This window comes from Moschus berezovskii, chromosome 3 (genome assembly GCF_049115385.1).
Source record: "Moschus berezovskii isolate FMDL1 chromosome 3, NW_MosBer_1.0, whole genome shotgun sequence".
In the NCBI taxonomy this organism is placed as follows: Eukaryota; Metazoa; Chordata; class Mammalia; order Artiodactyla; family Moschidae; genus Moschus; species Moschus berezovskii.
This window is the reverse complement of record NC_142462.1, coordinates 36,229,536-36,245,530: the sequence shown is the minus strand read 5'-3', so window position 1 is coordinate 36,245,530 and position 15,995 is coordinate 36,229,536. Positions and strand designations below refer to the sequence as shown.

Here is a 15,995-nt window from a genome sequence, read left to right as displayed (position 1 = left end):
ATTTTAAGACTTATGTGACTTCTTCATTGTTTTCTAGGAAATGTCCTTCCTTCCCTTCAACACCACAATCCTCTGCAAAAGATAAAAGTTCATTTTACTCCCTGCTATAAATAATCTTAAATGAACATTGTATTCCCTATAGATAATGCCATTATTCATTATCCCAACATATTTCAATGATAGAAGCCAAGGTATGATAATCATAACTCTGTTATTTCACACCAACTGGTATTCTGTCAGGGCATGGGTATTCCATGCAACTGTTTATATACGGGATACTAAGCCAATAATTTATTCAATATTAGCATGAATATGTAGGTCTAATGGCACCTCACTCCAGTACTCTTGCCTGGAAAATCCCATGGACGGAGGAGCCTGGTGGGCTGCAATCTGTGGGGTCGCAAAGAGTCGGACACGACTGAGTGACTTCACTTTCACTTTTCACTTTCATGCACTGGAGAAGGAAATGGCAACCCACTCCAGTGTTCTTGCCTGGAGAATCCCAGGGACAGGGGAGCCTGGTGGGCTGCCGTCTATGGGGTTGCACAGAGTTGGACATGACTGAAGTGACTTAGCAGCAGCAACAGCAGCAATATACTCCACATAAAGACTTAAGATGTCAAATTTATGTTTCAGAAGAGTATATTTTCTTTTAAAAGTAACAGTTGAAGAACTGAATAGAAGCATTACAAATTATGCTTCTGTGACTATCATAATCTTGTTTTCTATGCTATTTACAGGTTAAAAAATTAAGTGCAACATATGGATGATGCAAAAAAATGAGAGTGCATATTTTCTACAGATGTTATTCTATTGGGATGTTTTGAGAGACTGAAATTCTTGTTAAGTTCTAGGTATTACAAATTACTAGTTATTTTTCTCTACAGCATTTATTATCATCTAACATTATATAATTTACTGATTTTATTTATTGTCTGTCTCTGCTTATTAGAATGTAAACTTGATGAGGGCAGAGAGGTCTTTTTGCTTTGTTCAGCAGTGTATTCCCAGCACATAAGAACAATGTCTGGCTCTTGGTAGGTGCTCAATAAATACTTGCTGAATGAATTAATATGCAAGAGAGAAAACAATATGGCTTCTCTCCCAGCCCCACTATTAAAAATTAAAAGTTGACATAGCTGTGAGTTCTCTGCAACAGGTGAGCATTTCCACATCTCGTTGTGTGGACTGTACATGATCTTGCTAGGTACACTTACAAGGCCGTCATCAGGATCATATAACCTCTGCAGAAGCTGGATTGCTGTACTCTTCCCACTGCCGTTGGGGCCGACGAAGGCTACTGTTTCTCCAGACTTAATTTTGAGATTCAGACCTTTCAGAATCTATTGAAATGTATGGAAGGGAAATTCATAAAAGTAGGATAAGTAAGAATACGATTTTCCTATCTTCAGAAATTTAATGTATAATTACAAACAGAAAAATTTTGGCACTGAACAACAAATTTAGATCTTGCTATGTTTGTTTCATGTATGTGTATAATTACCTACACAATTTTGGAAAGTGACAGTAAAAAACTAATAATCTCTCTATATAAAAAGAAGATCTAAGTTGAGTACTCAGACTATTAACGAGCCACAGCAAACTTTTCAACTTTTCAGTCAAAATACTTCATGTGAATTTCATGACTACCAAGTTAGAGAAAGTTATATCTTCTAAGTTGCAACAACAGGAATGAAACCTTGCCAGATATCTCTGTGAGCCCTTTAAGGAAGTTCTTTCTTAGAATATATTTAACACTGTTGCAAAACATATTCTAATGTAAAACAACTGGCAGACTTCTTAGGGATTTGCTGGAATAGGATTTCACCACTGGAAAGCCTCCTTTTCTAGTGGTAGATCTCACAGGAACATTTTAATTTAGGGGAGTAAGTACTTTTATACTTTTCTCAGTAACTGGGGGTTGCTACCAGCAGTTAGTGTCCTGGAACCTGCATTATGAGAGAAACTCCAAAAAACTACCTTCTCAAAATGACAACAGTAATCCTGTTGAGAAACTCTCACCTATCTTTGCTTACATTTTCCCCAAACATGGGAATATTCTCTTGAATTCTTTCATTTTGATCTCCACATTTATAAAGAAAGAGACTCTTTAAACAGACCAAAGTTAATACCTTCAAAGGACCAAGCAGAGAAAAATTCTCTAAAAGAGATGAGAAATAAGAGAACCCAGTGGGAGTACCTCCTCTCCCATCTGCAATTTTACTCTAGAATTCACTTCTGTTCTTTCTTTCGAAGAATCTGTGTTTTGTTCATTTAAAGTGGGGAGATTTTTTTTTTGGGGGGAATTATTCATTTTTAAATTTAACAAAAAAGGCTATGTTTCAAAGGTTCATTTAAAAAGTAGTTGTTTAAAACCCAGAGAGCTCTTTACCAAGCAATGTACCGGCAAAACTGCTGCTTAAGTCTCCAGGAAGCCAACCCAAATGTAGTTGCAAAATGGAATAAAATGCTCTATTTATATTAAGAAAAATGATGGAAGACAACACTATTCTAATAATGGTAATTGAGTAACAAAAAAATTTTTTTAAATAGTGATTTTTGAAAAAAATTAATTTCAATCAAAGACCTAGAAAAAACTAAGGTAGTAGGAGTAGGTAAATATTTTTTTTGATGCAAACTATGCAGGGGATATTTGGACACTTTAAAAGACAGTAAAGGTGGATGGCATTAGTAATTTTACCTATTTCACTTAAAACCATCCTTTTTCTATAAAACAGGTATTTTATTAGGAGTTATTCCTTGAAATTTTTAACTACTTTTTTAGATAAATACACTAATAAGATGAAAGGATGAAAACAATAGAACAGACAGACATATTTTTACTAGAACTTGTCTAAGACTGAATGATAAAAGGAGAAGGATGCACTTTATGCTGAGTGGTTTGAGTGTGTGCTTGTGTAAGAGACAGAAACTGCGGCACAAAAGCTGGTGTAATAAAGGGCTTAGGGAAGGGAAAAGGGAAAGACACAACATATACACAATTCCCCCAGATTAGAAACTTCAAAAAGTTCACCGAGTTGTCTATACTGAGTGGGAAAAAATCCAGGGACCACCAATAATAGGTGGCACCATCAATTCAAGACATTTTTCTGTGCTCCCAAATTCAGAGTGAAGGAATTCCAGGGAGGTGAAAATACTTTAGTCAGTTGACCACAGAGAAGAGGCTGCAAAATGCAAGTAGTTCTTCCAGAGTTATTTGTGCATTTGTGATCTATCCTTCCTTCTTTCCTTCTCCTCTTTCTCTGTGTCTCTATCTCCATCTCTCCCCTCAAATCTCTAAACAAAGTAGCCAAATCTTGGTCAGACTAATCCTAAACAATTTCGTAAGAAGTGATCAAGCCAGTGGAAAGTAATATTAGAAAATTGTACATTTCCGTAATTAAATTTTACTTACCTTGATAGATGGTCTTGATGGATAACTGAAAGAAACATTTTTAAATTCCACAGTTCCTTCTATGCATTCCAATTTAGAGCCTGTTGTTGAAAAGTTATCTATAGTGGGTTTCTTGGAAAAACAAAGAGGGCATTATAAATCTTAGAGAAACTAAGCTGACACTCTCTATATTCTACAAGTAGTTTAAAGATATATTTTCTTTTGCAATATTCTCCTTTCTGCTTTAGAAGTGCATTGAGTTGGATATGCAGGCTTTGATAAAACACAATCTCCTTATAGAAGAGTTAAAACAATTCCTCTTTCCATTGCCAATTGGTAAACATGGATTTTGTCCATCTTTTCATTTTAGTGAAATGAGTGTGCCTGTTCTTCGGGTTCCTTCTTGCAGTAATGATAGTTATCTTTCAAAGCAATTGGGAGTCTTACCTTATCAATAATGTGGAAAATATTAAAGGCGGCTCCTCTGGCTATAGCGAACATTTCAAAGTTAGGGGCTGCTGCTCCAATACAATAACTACTATGGATTACACTAAAAAAAACCTACAGAAACAAAAAATAATATTTATCCTTCACAGTTTTATAAGAGGGACAACAGATTGAAGTGTATACTTGGTTGAGATTCAGAGATATTTTAGAGAAATTAGATAGGAAAGATTGGAAGATGTTGTCAAACAGAAAGGAAATATTAGTTAATCCAAGTGCAGTTGGCCTTTTCTTCATGTTGAACAATTTCTAATTGTCCCATAATCATCTTGTTATTACCTGTGGGGAAGCTGAGCATAAAAATCTGCTTACTGAGGACTGCTAGCCATACATGAACCTGGTGAGGAGGTGAGCTGTACTCTCCTGCATGCTGGTTAACTTCTTAACTTTAAAGGGAAGGATGTTATAGACTTCATTGTCTTAGAGATGCTGTACTATTGTTCCCCAACTTTTCTGATTACTTGTTTTAGTGGACAGTTGTCCATTTTCAGACAGACACATCTCTGCCAAAAGACAAATAAGCAAAGAATCTCACAAGCTAAGTGCTAGTTTCCCTGTCTTATAGATGAGGAAGCTAAAGCTTAGCAAGTTAGTTATAAACCTAGAGTCACACATAAATTGAGGAGGAAAAAGGTGCTAAAAATTTCTCAAACTCAGGTTTTGTTTACCAGAAATTAATGAATAGCTTAAAGTCTTAAATGTAAAGTCTAAACTTTAAAAGATGACTTCAGTTGACAGAAAAGAAATCTACATAGAATGGGAAGGCCAAATGAGAAATAAAGTATATCAGCCAGATACATTTAGTTCATCAAGACAAATGACTCTTAACACTGAACTGATTGACATGTTTATTATTGAAACTTAGCGTAAGTGAAAAAATTATAATTTAATGTATAACCATTAAGAGTTTAAAAAACTCTAAGTTGTGATGTTGAACATAGCTGTATATAGTTTGTTTTAAACATTACTATGGGCTGAAAGGAGAGAGGAAGAGTAGGAGAGTCCAATCTACAGAATATTTCCAGAAGAAGACATTTAGCAAGGTGAATGCAGAGCGCCCTCTTATTTCAGCAAGATGGAAAGAAAATAGTCTCACAAGAGACTGGTCTTTTTGACTCCTGGATTAAGATGACTCTAACTCCCAGTGAAGAATTCAATTATGATTCTTTCAAAAGCATCATGCTTTAGAATGAGTAAATCCTGACAACGCACAACTATAAAGGTGCCTACAAATCATTTGAAGGAAACAAATATTTGTTTATTAAAACACTCATCTTTAAATATTCACTATCATTCAAAGAGAAATTTTTAATAAACGCTAGGTAAGAAAAGATTATCTAAGCCAGTTACCTTTGTTCTCAAATAAGACTTACAGCAAGAACAGTTCCGATGGTATAGTCAGGTTCTCCGCTAAGAATCAAGGAGGTTCCATACCAAAAAGCAAGTCCATATGTTCCATTCATAAAGAAGTACACAGCTCCAAGAGAGAGTTTTGAAGCAATAGCTTTTTTTATGCCAACATCCTTTGCATCTTTTAGATTCTGCGTATACCTTTAAAAGACACAACAAAATATAATAGTCTTGAATGATAGTCGCTCAGTCGTGTCTGACTCTTTGCAACCCCATGGACTATAGCCCATCAGGCTCTTCTGTCTATGAAATTCTCCAGCCAAGAATACTGGAGTGGATTGCCATTTCCTTCTCCAACCTTGATAAAGTGAAACAAGTTGCTGAAAAACAAAGATTCTAGCTGTGAAATGAGTCCATAATTTTCCTCTTCACTTTAGAGGAATAACTTTGGGATGAGGACTATTTCTGGGAAGAGATTTGCTGCTAAATTTTGACAATTTCTTCAAATTCCATTTCCATTTAATTTTTTTTAGGTAAAAGTTAAAGTAATTATTTTTGTTCTGAATAAGATGAAGAGCAGGCTCGCACTTAGCAGAATAATTTTCATTGATCTTTGCACTGACCTCCCTATTCTGATGTCTGTGTATATATTTGAAAAGATGCCTGGAATGATAGTCACTAAATATTAATTATATTTTTCTGAAGAGGGTGAAACAAAGTGAGTTATTTTTCTTCTGTATATTTCTTCAATGGCGTGAATTTTTATAATATGGATGCAACACTTTTACACAGATAATAGTTATTGATCTTATTTAACAAAACAAACAACCACCAAAAAAAAAAGTTGCAGCTGTGACTTCAGACAGGTCCCATCACAGCTGGACCACTGACTCCTGGTGGAAATTGCCTTGGGAGAAAATAAAAGCAAGTGTATATTATCATAATTAAAGAAACAGACCTTTGAATTTCTTTCTCCTGGGCCCCAAAGGCTATGACTGTTCGGATTGATGATAAGACTTCTTCTGCTACAGCGCCAGCTTTGGAATAGGCATTTAATTCCTTACTGGATAATGAAATAACTATCTATAATAAACAAAAACCACAGTTAACCTAAGAATAACTTAGGGTAGACAAATACCATATGATATCACTTACATGTGGAATCCAAAAGAAGGCTACAAATGAACTTATCTACAAAATATAAATAGAGTTACAGATGTAAGAGATACATTTTTGGCTACCCTGGGTAAGGGTAAGGGGACAAATTAGAAGATTGAGTTTGACACATACAAACATATATATATATATAACAGGTAAGTAATGAGGATCTACTGTATAGCACAGGGAACTCTACTCAACACTCTGTAATGGCCTATATAGGAAGAAACACTAAAAAAGAATGGATATATGTATATGCATAACAGATTCACTTTGCTGTACACCTTCAACTAACACAATATTGTAAATTATACCCCAATAAAAAAAAAGTGTGATTGATTATCAGAAAAAAAAAAGAATAACCTGAGATACTAACAATGTGCAGAGAATTTAATTCAGGTACAATCTAGAATGACAAAATTTTACTATTGAAAATATACCTATAACATTCTAACCCAGTCAGTTTGCAAATGAGGAAATCAATGATGACAGACACTGACATTTTAGAATCTCACAGCTTAGTGAATAAGCTTAGCTTAACATAGCCTAGAGTCTTAATCTCTGTTTTTCCTTTTAATGGAGCTTCACGGCTTTTTCTCTATATTTTTAAAAGCTTAGAAAATGAGTATCTATCTCAATACTGTTTGGAAAAATTTGATTTGGAGAAGGATATTAGGGACATGGTTCTTCTTAAGTGTATTTTGGAAATTACTGTGCCTGATTTGACTTGATTTGATTTCTTACTATGTAAAAAGCAAGAAAGAAAAAGACTTCCCAAGGGTGAATTAGAGAGTTGTAGCAAGAAGAGGAATGAGAGAGAGAGAGAGACTATTTCTTGGTGATATTAGTCAAGTTTACTTGATTTCTCAAAATTTTTAATCAGCATGTGCTTTTTTTCTCTATTATACATCTCATTTCAGTTCAGTCAGTTCAGTTCAGTCACTCAGTTGTGTCCGACTCTATGGGACCCTGTGAATCACAGCACACCAGGCCTGCCTGTGTGAAAGATTTAATTTAGTAATTAGCATAATAGTTCAATGAAAGGAAGTAGGGAGATTGTCCTTAGGGTTATGAGTCTGTAACTGTGGCTTGCTCACATAACAAATCAATCCACTTTCAAAATACACTCCACATAATTGGAACTAATTTTATGTAAGACATGTTCAGATGTTTGCTAAAGCAGAAGGTATTATAAACTGAGTAATCCTCATTATTTACCAAAATCACTTAATAAAATAGCTATTTCTATAATGTATCACTGAAGGGGAAGCTGCACATAGCAAAAAACCTTGTAGTGGGTTGGCCAAAAAATTCTTTTGGGTTTTTCTGTAACATCTTATTGAAAACCCCAAACAAACTTTTTGGCCAATCCAATACATATCCAGTATTCAATAAATACTTGTCAAATTAAATTGAATTAAAAGATGCTAGAAACCATCCTGTCTGGCTTCTTCAGTCATTTAGATAATTTTGACTTTGCTTCCTATTGCAAACAAGAGCAGACTTTAGTTTTCCCCACTGCTGTTCTTTTTAAACTCATTGTCCACTTCACTTCTTGGGAAGTTAAAGCTCTGATTTTAGTAACATGGGTATTTTTCCTACTGAGGGGTCCTTATCTCTAGTAAGCTGGGGATGAAGATTTTGACAAGGGTTACAAGGTCAACACTAGAACTCACTAAATAAAGATCTGTTGTCTAAACACTCAAATCTATTGTGAAGGGATTTTTAATCACAGAATATTTTTTATTGCTGAAAGTTCTTATTTGGTTGAATCTGTATATAGCTAACAAATAAACAGTGAATTTTATGGTTTTGACTTCCATAAAGAACAATTAGCTTTGAAAAATTTTAAACGCAAAAAACCCCAAAACAAACCAAAACTCCATCTTTCAAGAATACACTGTGCCTCCAATATAGGAAATGGGTATACACATTGGTAGTATTGCCAAAGACTTAACATGGAGAAAGATATTAAGGATATATTGGTGCAGGGATATGTATATTTTGCCCTTCACAAAGGGCACTGATTTCAAAACCAGTCTGTAAATAGATTAATATCTTATAAAGATATTAATATTCACACTATAACAGTGATAAAATATAACTTGTGTAAATACATAATTTGTTTTTAAAAATTGAAACAGATTGACATAATATATAAACACACACATTAGCAGACATTTTAAATGGTAATTCAGAGCCTTATAAAATATAAATTTGGAATGGTTGACATAAAGTAGTCAGATAACAGCTTAAATGTTTACTGTTTTAGGATTTCTCCATTCTGTTCTAGTGAAATTAACTGAAACACATTTATCTGGGAATTTAGAATACACAAGCCTTTCCCAGCATTCAATGTATAGTGGCATAAAACTTTATCCATGCTAGTATTTGAAACTGCATTAGGTTCCAAATGAAAGGAATATTTTTAGATGTTAGTAAGATATTAAAATCAGACTTCATTATAGTCAAATTACTTGAAGATAGAAAGGTGGTTAATGATGAACAAAATCAAAAGTATTTGTGGCATATAATATTCTTTCTTATTTGGGGAAACATAAATAAATAGAACTGCCTTCTTTTTATACAATCCCAGTAAAATATCTTCACATTCTTGCTTTCAGTCCACAGTGCATTAGCTATCTTACCTACCCTAGAAAATATGGCTGCTGAAGCAATTATAAGAGGGGACGTGGACAGAGTCACCAGTGTGAGTTTCCAGCCCTTCACCAAACCAATTGCCAGGCCAACAGAAAAAGTAGACATGTTTTGAAACAACAGAGCAATCTTGTCTCCAATACCATCACTGATTTTGTTGATGTCACTGAAACAAGAAAATACACGAAATTAAGTCATTTATACATCAGGTATAAGAACAAAGTTGATAAGCTGCACATCCATTCTCTTACTCAGTCATGCGAGTATTAAGTTCACCGATGTCACAACTGTCAAACCAGCTGATGTCCTGAGCCAAAACTGAATGAAAAAACTGTTTTCGAATTCTCTTGGTCTGTCGTGCTGCACTCATGACCCAAAACGAAATCTGTATGTAGCCAAAAATCAAGGCAGTAACTCCTATTCCAACATAATACAAGGTTAACCTGAAAAAAAGATTATTGGAAATTTTAGTGAGATTGAAGTACACCTTTTTTTTCTTTGTTACCAAAAAATGAAATTTGTCATATTTGATTAAGAGAGTTTGTGCTAAAGCACATAATTAAAAATAAACCAACATCAGAAAGACTGAGTATGCTGATAGAGGAATCTAGGTTACCCTTGTATGACATTCAGAATATTTCTCTCTTATATTATTAGCATAGATTCCGTTCCATTCCATTCCGTTCAGTCGCTCAGTCGTGTCCGACTCTTTGCGACCCCGTGGACTGGAGCCTACCAGGCTTCTCCGTCCATGGGATTTTCCAGGCAAGAATACTGGAGTGGGTTACCATTTCCTTCTCCAGGGGATCTTCCCGACCCAGGGATCTTTCAAAATATGTTTGTAGGTTATAGCTTCTTTCCATATGTTTAATACTTTCACTTGAAAGTGCTACATTGATGTAATTATTATAGTTGCATGTGGAAAAGGGAGCGTAAAGAAATGATAGTAGTCAAAAGCATTTTATAAAATGCTTTAAATATATATTTTAAATGCTTTAAATATATATATGTGTGTGTATATATATATATATATATATACCATTAAATCCAAAATTGTCCAACTTAATTTACCTACCCTGAGGAAATATGTACAAACATTAATCTAGATGAATGTTTATTATAGCATTAATACATAAAATTGTAAACATTCTAAATATCTAACAGTGGGAGACCAGATAAGAAACGTGTTCATTTCATGCCAAAATCTACGGGACAGAGCAAGTTCAGTACTGAGGGAAAGTTTACAGCAGGCCTATAAATAAGAAAAATCTCAAATAAATAATCTAACTTAATATCTCATGGAACCAGAAAAAGAAATGAAGCCTGAAGACAGTGGTGAGCAGAAATAAATGAAATAGAGACTAAAAACAACAGAAAATATCAGTGAAACTAAAAGCTGGTTCTTTGAAAAGATAAAATTGACAGACCTTTAGCTGAACTTACTAAGAATAAAGAAAAGGCTTAGATAAATCAGAAACAAAAGAGGAGAAATTACAACGGATACCAAAGAAATACAACGGATTATAAGAGAATATAATGAACAGTTATTTGCAAGTTGGACAACAAGTTGGACAACCTAGAAGAAATAGACTGGTTCTTAGAATCAGACAAGCTTTCAAATAAACAAGTGGGATGACATCAAACCAAAAAGTTTTGTCAGCAAAACAGAAAGACAACCTACTGAATGGGAGAAGATATTTACTAGTCATATGTCTAATATTATATATGTATCAGGAGATGAGCTTCAATCCCTGGGTTGGGAAGATCCCTGGAGAAGGAGACAGCAACCCACTCCAATATTCTTGCCTGGAAAATCCCAAGGTCAGAGGAGCCTGGCAGACTACAGTCCATTGAGTCCCAAAAGAGTTGGACAGGACTTAGCGACTAACAAAAAGGTGAGTTGGGAGAGTTAGTGAAGATGAAAAGAGTGATTAAGAAAACTTCCTTTGAGGAAATGATATAATGGCTGGGATCCAAGATATATAAAAATTAATGAAAATCAACAAGGAAAAAACAGACAATCCAAATAAAAAATGGACTGAGGATCAGGAGAGACATTTTTCCAAAGAAAGCATACAGATGGCCAAGAGACACATGAAAATATGTTTAATATCACCTATCATCAGGGAAATGCAAGTCAAAACCACAATGAGATATCACTTCACCTCTGTTAAAATGGCTATTATCACAAAGAAAGGAAATAACAAGTGTTGGTGAGGATGTGGAGTAAAGGGAATCCCTGTGCACTGTTGCTGGGAATTTAAATTGGTGAAGCCACTATGGAAAACAGTATGGAGATTCCTAAAAAAATTAAGAGCAGAACTATCATATGATCCAGATATTCCACTCTAGGTATTTGTCTGAAGAATATAAAACCAATAGTTTGAAAAGACATATGCTCCTCTACATTCATCACAGTATTATTTACAATAGCCAAGATATGAAAACAACGTAAGTGCCACTGATGGATCAATGGCTATATATATATATCAGGAGATGCAGGTTCAATCCCTGGGTTGGGAAGATCCCTGAAGAAGGAAATGGCAACCCACTCCAATATTCTTGCCTGGGAAATCCCAACAACAGAGGAGCCTGGCAGACTGTAGTCCATGGGGTCCCAAAAGAGTTGGACAGGACTTAGCGACTAACAAAAAGGTGAGTCAGGAGAGTTAGTGAAGATAAAAAGAATGATTAAGAAAATTTCCTTTGAGGAAATTATATAATGACTGGGATTCAAAAGAAGAAATGGAACTAGCCATAAAAAAGCAAGAAAAGCATTGCGGGAACAGAGAAGAGCAAGTAATACATTCAGAGGCAGGAAAGAACTTACCATATTCCCAGAACAAAAGAAGTCCAAAGTGGTATGAAATTATGAGGCTGGAGAATTTGGCATGTCATAGGGCTCTTAGCTATGGTGCACTACACAAGTTTTATTCCAAGAGAACAGAAGACCATTTAAACATACAATGTCCTTATATATTCAACGTTTAAAGATTACTCTGGATCCGCTCTGGAAAATGGATGAAGGCAACAACAAAACAAAACAAAAGACAGTTTAGATAGGAGGCAACTGCAATTGTCACAGTAAGAAAGATGGAGGCTTGGATGTAGACCGTGGAAGCTGATTGCAAAGAGGTAGACAGATTCTAGTTATATTTTGGAAATACAGCAATAAACAAGAATTGCCAATGTACTGGATGTGAGGAAAGCAGGAAGGGAAGAAAGCAAGCGTAACTGCTTAGATTTTATCTTGAGCAACTGAGTGAATGGGGTGCCATTTACAGATGTGGGCAGCTGACAGAGGAACAGATTTGCAGGAGATATCAAGTGTTTTGATTTAGACATAAGGCTGACATGCCTATTAAACATCAAAGTGGATATCAAGTAACAAGTTGAAAATGAGAAGCTGAAGTGCTGGAGAGGGGTATCAGCTGGAGATGAAAATTTGAGTCAACAGCTGATAGGTGGCAATTAAAGTACTGGCTGAGATCATCCACAGAGACAGAGAATAAAGTGTAGATATCAACAAAAAAAGAGAATAAGACCAAGGACTGAGCTCAAGTACTCTCCACACATGGTAGAGTTTAAGAAGAAGACAAAGAACCAGTCAAGAGAGCTTGAGAAGTGACCAGTGAGGTAATTGGAGAGCCAGGGTAGTAAAGTACCAAGAAAAGCACAAAGAAATATACACTTGAGTCTCATTATTCCCAGATTCTCTGTTGGCAAATGTGCCTGTTCAACAAAATTCACTCGTAACCCAAAAATCAGTTATTGCTGTTTTCATTGTTATTTATGGACATTTGCAGAGAGGCAAAAATTTTGAGTCACCCAACATAGATAGATGTTCCCAGCTGAGGCTGAACAAGGCACCATTCTGCTTTTCTGTTTTAGCTCTCTTTGTTATTTTTGGTGTTGTTCAGTCACTAAGTTGTGTCTGACTCTTTGTTGTGATCCACACAGTCAAAGGCTTTGGCATAGTCAATGAAGCAGAAATAGATGTTTTTCTGGAACTCTCTTGCTTTCTCCATGATCCAGCGGATGTTGGCAATTTGATCTCTGGTGCCTCTGCCTTTTCTAAAACCAGCTTGAACATCTGGAAGTTCACGGTTCACATATTGCTGAAGCCTGGCTTGGAGAATTTTGAGCATGACTTTACTAGCCTGTGAGATGAGTGCAATTGTGCGGTAGTTTGAGCATTCTTTGGCATTCCCTTTCTTTGGATTGGAATGAAGACTGACCTTTTCCAGTCCTGTGGCCACTGCTGAGTTTTCCAAATTTGCTGGCATATTGAGTGCAGGACTTTAACAGCATCATCTTTCAAGATTTGAAATAGCTCAACTGGAATTCCATCACCTCCACTAGCTTTGTTCGTAGTGATGCTTTCTAAGGCCCACTTGACTTCACATTCCAAGATGTTTAGCTCTAGGTGAGTGATCACGCCATCGTGATTATCTTGGTTGTGAACATCTTTTTTGTACAGTTCTTCTGTGTATTCTTGCTACCTCTTCTTAATATCTTCTGCTTCTGTTAGGTCCATACCATTTCTGTCCTTTATCGAGCCCATCTTTGCATGAAATGTTCCTTTGATATCTCTAATTTTCTTGAAGAGATCTCTTGTTTTTCCTATTCTGTTGTTTTCCCTATTCTGTTCTTTTCCCTCTATTTCTTTGCACTGATCGCTGAGGAAGGCTTTCTTATCTCTCCTTGCTATTCTTTGGAACTCTGCATTCAGATGCTTATATGTTTCCTTTTCTCCTTTGCTTTTCGCTTCTCTTCTTTTCACAGCTATTTGTAAGGCCTCCTCAGATAGCCATTTTGCTTTTTTGTATTTCTTTTCCATGGGGATGGTCTTGGTCCCTGTCTCCTGTACAATGTCACGAACCTCCGTCCAGAGTTCATCAGGCACTCTATCTATGAGATCTAGTCCCTTAAATCTATTTCTCACTTCCACTGTATAATCATAAGGGATTTGATTTAGGTCATATCTGAATGGTCTAGTGGTTTTCCCTACTTTCTTCAATTTAAGTCTGAATTTTACCATATGACCCAGCAATTCCACTCCTAGGTATCTACCCAAGAGAAATAAAAACATATGTCCACACAGAAACTTAAATATCAATGTTCATAGAAACATTATTTTTAAATTGCAAAAAAAAAAAAACAAAAAACAACGGAAACAGTCCTAAAGTCCATTATCTAGTGAACAAACAAAACGTGATATATCCTTGCAATGGATTACTACTAAGCAATGAAAAGAAATAAACTACTGATACACATTATAATATGGATGAACCTCAAAAACATTACATTTAATAAAAGAAGTTAGGTGGGAAATCCTGTATACATATGTCTCTAAGCACAAGCAATGTCTAAATTATGCAAATCTTTAAAGATAGCGGAGAAGTATTTGCTTGGGGCTAGGGGTGGAAATGGGAACTGATTGTAAAGGAGGAATCTTATTTTCAGAATAATTGTCTAATGGCAACCCACTCCAATGTTCTTGCCTGGAGAATCCCAGGGACAGGGGAGCCTGGTGGGCTGCCGTCTATGGGGTTGCACAGAGTTGGACACGACTGAAGTGACTTAGCAGCAGCAGCAGCAATAAGACAAAGGCACAGACAACATTAAAACATCAAAATTACATAAAGCTATGAGTGACTGTCTTTGTAAAATGACTGAGGTAGAATAAAATTCTTCAGGTACTGATTATTACAGAGTTAAGAGGCACAACCTTATCCCTACCAGAAGAGTTCTATAAAAAACTGTTTCCCAGATAGCTGTTCATCAAAATATTAGCTCAGTAGGATGTTTAGTTTCCATAGTTAAAGAGGTTTGGAAAAATTGGGTTAAATTGAGCCTTAACTATGCTTATCTGTCCGAAGTGTCCAACAAGGGTGTCATATACAGTGTTTTCTAAACCAATTTGACTGTGGAACCATTATTCATTACATACTTCAAATATTTCCAAACCGATACACTAGTTTGAGAAACAATATCATAACAAATACTGCATTATAAATGTTAGGAATATTTATTTCCTCATAAATTTTGTAATCTCTTAATAACTGTGCATAGACTACACAGACATATCTTACTCTAGCTCTTTTATTATCTGTTTTTTAAATAGATGTCCCTAATTTTAAAGGTTCCAAACTTTTTTTGTAAGAAACTCATACTTCATGATTGTAACATCAGAGCCCTGTTCTAATACTATAAGACTAGTATTCAGTAGAAGGAAGTTCCTGGATCCTAATTAGGAATTTTCAAAAGATCCAATACAAATAAATTTTATGAAAAAATTGCTAAAAAAATTGGAAACGTTCCCTCAAAGAAAGCTGAGACTGCAGCAAAGACAAATTTGAGGCAGTACTATTCACATTTAGTTGCAGAACAGCACAGCCCAACTGAATGTTCTGTGATGAAGAAAATGTTCCATATTGATGCTGTCCAATATGGCAGCCAACCTTACATGACTTGTGAGCACTTGGCATGTGACTGAGGATGGGGAACTGATTTTTAAATTTTATTTAATTGTAATTAATTCAAGATTATGAATTAATGAGGATGTGGCTAACAGCAAGGAAGATCAAGAATTATGGCCTAGACAGTGCCATTACAATGTCTTAGGGTTGTATAACATGGAGGCTTCACTTCGGGGGGAAAAGAATAAGAGATACCCTAGGTCTAATAAGGGCTTCCCTGGTAGCTCAGATGGTAAAGAATCTGCCTGCAATGTAGGAGACCCAGGCTCGATCTCTGGGTCAGGAAGATCCCCTGGAGAAGGGAATGGCAACACACTCCAATATTCTTGTGTGGAGAATCCTGTGGAGAGAGGGGCCTGGTAAGCTACAGTCATGGTTTGCAAACAGTCCAACATGACTGAGCAATTAACACTTTCACTTTCACTTTAGGTCTGATAAGACAGATAGTT

The 15,995-nt window shown here is 35.6% G+C and overlaps 1 protein-coding gene across 1 annotated transcript in view; it reads right to left on the bottom strand.

Moving 5' to 3' along the window:
• ABCB5 (ATP binding cassette subfamily B member 5) overlaps positions 1-15,995 on the bottom strand; it is a 128,796-nt gene that overhangs the window by 104,439 nt on the left and 8,362 nt on the right. Inside the window, exons 5-11 of the mRNA XM_055420559.2 lie at positions 9,316-9,507; positions 9,059-9,230; positions 6,207-6,331; positions 5,272-5,449; positions 3,842-3,955; positions 3,416-3,526; positions 1,218-1,343 (exon numbers count right to left, since the gene is read on the bottom strand). Coding sequence (XP_055276534.2) covers positions 1,218-1,343; positions 3,416-3,526; positions 3,842-3,955; positions 5,272-5,449; positions 6,207-6,331; positions 9,059-9,230; positions 9,316-9,507 — 1,018 coding nt within the window. The remainder of the gene's footprint in view (positions 1-1,217; positions 1,344-3,415; positions 3,527-3,841; positions 3,956-5,271; positions 5,450-6,206; positions 6,332-9,058; positions 9,231-9,315; positions 9,508-15,995) is intronic.